At 33.6% G+C, this 5967-nt stretch overlaps 1 protein-coding gene across 1 annotated transcript; it reads right to left on the bottom strand.

Annotated features, from left to right (window-relative positions):
• Positions 1 to 507: 507 nt before the first annotated feature.
• LOC139860480 (E4 SUMO-protein ligase PIAL2-like) lies at positions 508 to 5515 on the bottom strand. Its single transcript, XM_071849233.1, has 16 exons — positions 5299 to 5515; positions 4122 to 4194; positions 3891 to 3956; positions 3739 to 3804; positions 3559 to 3659; positions 3391 to 3442; positions 3243 to 3314; positions 3082 to 3149; positions 2921 to 2969; positions 2744 to 2828; positions 2552 to 2653; positions 2425 to 2476; positions 1967 to 2018; positions 1771 to 1887; positions 1206 to 1685; positions 508 to 1128 (listed from the first exon to the last, which is right to left on the bottom strand). Exons 1-16 carry the CDS (start codon positions 5487 to 5489, stop codon positions 508 to 510), a joined length of 2247 nt encoding a protein of 748 aa, XP_071705334.1. The 5' UTR covers positions 5490 to 5515.
• Positions 5516 to 5967: the final 452 nt, after the last annotated feature.

The raw sequence follows: 5967 nt of genomic DNA, 5'->3' as shown, positions 1-5967 counted from the left end.
TTCCAACACCTATCTAGAGGATACCATAACCTACATATCTACATCTACATATACACCAAAATAAATTATAAATTAATTAATTACGAGTAAAGATTTAACTTAGTTAAAATGGCAATGCATGCTTAGCCGAATAGTATCGTTCATCCAAGATCCAAAACTAGGATCAACAAAACTTTCAGGAAGATAATAACAAAACAAGAATAATTGCAAGTTTGCAACATATAAGACTAATTGCAACATATTCTTTTAACAATAATAATAAAAAATAAATAATACTACCTCCGTCTCATTCCAATAGTCCAGTATTCCATTTTGGGTTGTCCCAAATTAATAGTCCACTTCCATAAATAGAAAGGAAAGAAGATATTTCATTGGTGGATCTGGAGAGAGAAGATATTTCATTGGTGGAGAAATGAAGTTAGTGGGATTTCCTAAAACTGTGTGTTTTTTGTCTGTGGACTATTGGAATGAGACGGAGGTAGTAACAAATAATAATATTGACTTCATTTAATTATCTGGCGAAACCTTGGTTGCAGCAGTACTTGCACCCATGGTACACACCGAACCGGGACTAGTTCGACTCAAGTTATTAGCCATTAGGGCTTGTAAATTAGGTGGTAAGAAGGGTCTAGGAGTGTTTAAAACAGGTGGCGGTCTAGCTGCTTGAACCGGTGGGCTTGGGTGGATTATGTACTGGTCTAAAGCTTCTCGGTGGTGGCCCGTAAGACTTCCACGCATGCGTCCAGATGGCCTCCAATTTTCCTCTGCTGATGCTGCGTTCACCGAATTCCCTGGGTCTGTAGCCACGTCAGATGTCTGTATTCTATTTTGGGAAGTAGCTCGTTGAATAGCAGGGAATGGATACTGGGGTGACTGGCTAGGTTCAGGACTAGTCCTAGGACATGAACCACCGTGTGCACCTCCTGGTCGAACTCCAGGAGATGGTTGACCAGATGATCGTACTGGAATTGGTGTCCTTTGGTTCATTAAATGTTGTTGGTTTGAGTAAAAACGGTTATCTGAAAGAGGTGTAGTATGTCGGGGACCACTTGTTTGTAAAGGTGATGATGAACGAGCACCAAGTTGAGCGGGCGTTTGTCTCGTAAGAAGCGAGTGATCACGTTGAACCTGATCAAAATAAATGTAAAATGGCGAAAATACAAAAGAAAGTCAAAATTTTGAAAACAAATAGTGACAACTTGTACCTGAGAACTCATGTGCTGCACTTGTGGCTGATTTAGCTGAGCTGGAAGTGCCTGAACAGCATTCGGTGTTCGTGTTACCCAATATCGGTACCTCATACTGATATTATCGGAAACAGGTGTTTGACTTTGACTTTGACCTTGGGACAGGGTGTTTAAGAGTTGATTGTTCCTTTGAACAATATCATTAACATCTGGTCCAGTATTTGTCTTCATATGTGGTGCAACATTTGTTTTCGTGACATGCGGTTCGCCAGCTGGCGAAGGTTCCATGTCATCATGTTTATCGGCCATATCCACGTCATCATCATTTTCCATACGGTCCATAATATAATCCACATTATGAATATTAATAATTTCTTGTTGTGAAAGTGGAGCGTCATTCGGTTTCTCTGTACGCTCGTTAATTTCATTAACGGCTTGCCACGACAAGTCAGCAGACATTTTCACATGAGAAACATCTTCTCCTACCTCTTTCAAAACCTAACAAAATATCGATTGCTTAAAAGATAATGATAGATAATATAAGAATTTTGGACAATTAAGAAAATATAGCATGTTGACTTACTTTGACCATGCTCTGATCCAATCGGATGTCGTGAAAGCATACAGACTGACTACAATGTGGACAACGCCACAGTGGTCTTCGTAAGTTAATATCGACGTAATTATTATAATCGAAGCACTGCAATTACAATTACCAAAACCTAAGGGTCTAATCTGAAATATATTAGCTGGCAAGAGATGTAGCATGGAAAACTTACCTGAAGATGTTTACATGTATGTCCTTTGACAGGGATCTTGATACGGCTAAAACTGTAAATTAATTAATTAAAAAAAAAAAACAGAAAATTAAACAGCCCAATTTCACATTCAGTGATTCATAAATGACTTTTCTTATTGTATAGTTCAGTGCGAGTATTTGGTTTTATCAACTCGGAGAGTACTCCGTCAACACTAGGTCAAACTTGGTCAAAACTCGGTCAAAACTCGGTCAAAATTGGTCAAAAGCAGGGATTACCCAGAAAATCAGCCAAGATTCGGTCAAAACTGGTCAAAATTCAGTCAAAATTGGTCAAAAATTCAGTCATAATTGGTCAAAACTCAGTCAAAATTTGTCAAAACTCGGTCAAAGATCCGAGTACTCCCCAAGTGCTCTCTAAAAAGTCCCAACCGACAACTTCCCAAGTAACTATTTTTGCAACTTTGGTATAGTTTATACCTTATGGGGCACTTGAGTGATACTGTAGATGGACCTTCAATTATCTCGTTATCTAAATCATAACAAAAAACATATGAGCCCATAAATAAGGTAATTAAATGAAAACCAAAAAACATGTGTAAGCCACCTGGATCAAGCAAAGCAGAAGATGGTGGAATATAATTGAGAATGGCGGGAAGGGTAGGATTTGAGACGACACTCATGAAGGCGATTACGACCAAATATCTCCCTAAAAATCATTAAATTTTAAATTAAATGGTGAAGTAAAGGTTTAATTTAAATAAGGATCGGGAAATTATGTTAAGAATTAAGATACTACCATTGTATTGGCCGACCACTTGAAGAAGATTGCTCCCGTATTTAAGCATGTGTGTCACATGTGTTGGCATTTGTGGTCCCGGATCCTGAAGGTAAATTTAGAAACCACAAACAATAAAAATTGTTAGTGTTCAACGAGACAAGATTATCGTAAAGTAACGAAGCGTTTTGTACAAACCTTATTAACACAAGTTCTTCGATCTACTCCTTCCCCGTTCAATAAAAAGCTACATATAAGACCAAAAAAAAATAATGGCTTATTACTTGTTAGTCTACTCTGAATGCATATTTACTGTGGTGAAAAGGAGGTTTATGATGGTAAATTTATAAAGCGTGTACTTGACTTGTTGGGGATTTACGATGCATGAAGACGTCTCTAAATTATCCATTTGAGCAACAAATAGATACTGCACGGAAAAATTTAAAACAAAAAGAGAACATACATCGTACACAGTAAAAAAATACACTTATGTTTTGAATCATGAGACTACAGTGCTTACTATTTTATCATCAGGAGAAGTTTTCGAACGTTTTAATATACGCAGATCAGTTACATACGAATCATAACCTGGCTATAATAGAGAGAATGATAATCAAATTAAATATATTCTTGATTAGTAAAAAAAGAGATGTGAACATTATTAGTACCTTGGTCTCAACAAGGCAAAGTATTTCACCCATCTTCATTCCTGGATAGAACCTAAACGTAAAGTTCTTAAACCGTAAGATTTAAATATATAAAAAAAAAAAAAAAAAAAGGCTAGAAACAGGCATAAATGAAGTTTTTTTTAAAGAAAAAAAAAGGATCGTATAAACCTTGACATAATAGTGGAGATGGTGGGATGAAAGTTATTCTCCTTGTTCTTTATATCAATATTCATATCGTTAACGTTAACACTACAGAATCTGCTTAGCATCTACAATATACACACAGAAATTGTTGTAAGAGAATGCTTAAAACATATGAAATAAAATAGTGTTAAAACATTCATAAACCTTGTCTGAAAGACCGTATAGTTCTTCTTTCTCCTCCTCAGTAAACCACCCGTTAGAACACGCACACTGGTAAGTAATTAAAAATAAGATCAACTAATTAACAAAAATCACAAAATATGCATTATATATTTTATGATAATAATTTTGTGTACCTTTGCAGAGATTAGGAGTACCAAAACAGCTGCTTGTGAAGTGAGATTGTTTTTCCGCTGACATAACTAGGCATATACTCATAATGTCAATAATGCTCATATTCAAATGTATATTAGATCATACATATGTATATTTTACAAATATTTCCAGCCGTAATTATATTGAAAGTACAGTAACATCAAACGTTTTCAAAAAGGTTTTTACTGTAAACATGGAAAGAAAGAAATAACCTGCTTTAACAAATTGGGCAAATCTGGAGCTCTTCCTGGGATGTCGTTAGTAGCGACAGCATAATCAATACCTCTGTAATTTTCAATATGTATCTAGTCAGTATCACGATTTATACAATGTATATATACAGATAGAGATTCGTTATATATGGATTTAAGCACCCGACACAAATTATATATCAGTATATATTATTGAAAGCAGAAAAGTCACATTCCCTCAAATTATAAGTTGGAAACTATTCAATGAATTCCACGACCTTATAGTTTACTAATGTTTTTGGAAGGAATGAAATGTGTCAGAGGAATTGGAATTAGAAAGAATCGGAATTGATAAATTTCATGAAATATGAAAAAATGTGTTTTTTATTTACATGGAATGGAACTGATTTCCATTTTATAAAATAATTAAGAAGTTATACAAAAAAATTTACGTTTCCAATTTTCGTTTTCATTTTCAGACTCGCGTTTCCATTCAGTACAAATATTGCACATTCAAAATTGAATTTTTTTTCACTGTATACACTGCAAGTATAAATTTTTTGTCAGTTATTTTTAAAATGAATTTTATTTAAAAAAAAGATGCAAATTTTATCCATTGATCAAAACCCCTTCACATAATATGTATGAACTTTCAGTGTAGCCTTCATGATAACATTGAGAATAGCAAAATTGCAAAATAATAATAATAATAATAATAATAATAATAATAATAATATAATAATAATATAATAATAATAATAATAATAAAGACAAAAGTTAACTCCAAATAATAGGTTATGTGCTTACATGATACTCCAAAATTAAACTACAAATCTACAATTGAACACTCTACAGTCAATAATTAGGGTTTTAAACATAAATGCGTAAATAAAAACGTCTCTTTCATTATAATTTATAATCATCATATAATATTATATAATACTCATCTCAAACACAATTTTTTGATCCTCACACACCAATTGAGTATTATTAGAAGAGTAAAAGGTTAAAATAGGTGTGTGAGGATCAAAAAAGTGTGTGTGAGAATCATCCCCATACATATACATAATACGTACTGTAATTTATAACTCCAACTTCAGAATACATAGAGCTTGAATTTTATTACATTACATGATTTCAAACAAAGGAGAAAAATGTATTCAATTCGGTAATTAAAATTAAAATAATATAAATAAACCTGGCAAGCGAGAGGCAGAGATTGCAGAATTGTGTATTATCAGAGTTTGCGCCGTCGCTAAGGTGAACAAGTAAGCGGTTAGTGACAGCGGAAATTCGATAAGAATTGACGTACGACGGCGATAGTGTCTGACCGGTAGTCATATCCACCGTGCCGGTAACTTCAGCCGGTGCCGGTAACGTTCCGGTCATGCTTGGAGACTTGTCACGAAACTGAAATATCAAGTAGTTCTTTTTATCCGCAGTTAGAAAAGCAAATATATTTATATTTACTTACGAAAATATGTCGATAAAGAAATGTGTTTCCTTAAAACCTAAAAAATAAGGTAAGTCAAAAAGTAATTTATCATCCAAATCTAAATTCAAAATATTTTATCGATGATAAGAGGTTCATTTCTTTATTTATAAAAATTATTATTTATTATTTATAAAATACTGTACAATTTAAATCCTCTAATTTAACCATTAGTTAGCATTGTTCATTTTTAAAGGGGAATCAACCAACGCCTTTTGGATTAAGACAATTTAACAAAAAAAAAAAAAAAAAACAAAAAAAAAAAAAAAAACAAAAAGTTGCAAACTTGCCCTAAGCACTCGCAAATAGGGGTGTTCATAATATCCGAATCCGAATCTGTAATCCGAATTATCCGAAAACCCGATCCGAAAATTT

The sequence above is a fragment of the Rutidosis leptorrhynchoides genome, chromosome 7, assembly GCF_046630445.1.
Source record: "Rutidosis leptorrhynchoides isolate AG116_Rl617_1_P2 chromosome 7, CSIRO_AGI_Rlap_v1, whole genome shotgun sequence".
Taxonomy (NCBI): Eukaryota; Viridiplantae; Streptophyta; class Magnoliopsida; order Asterales; family Asteraceae; genus Rutidosis; species Rutidosis leptorrhynchoides.
The sequence above is the reverse complement of the archived record's forward strand: the minus strand, read 5'-3'. Positions and strand labels throughout refer to the sequence as shown.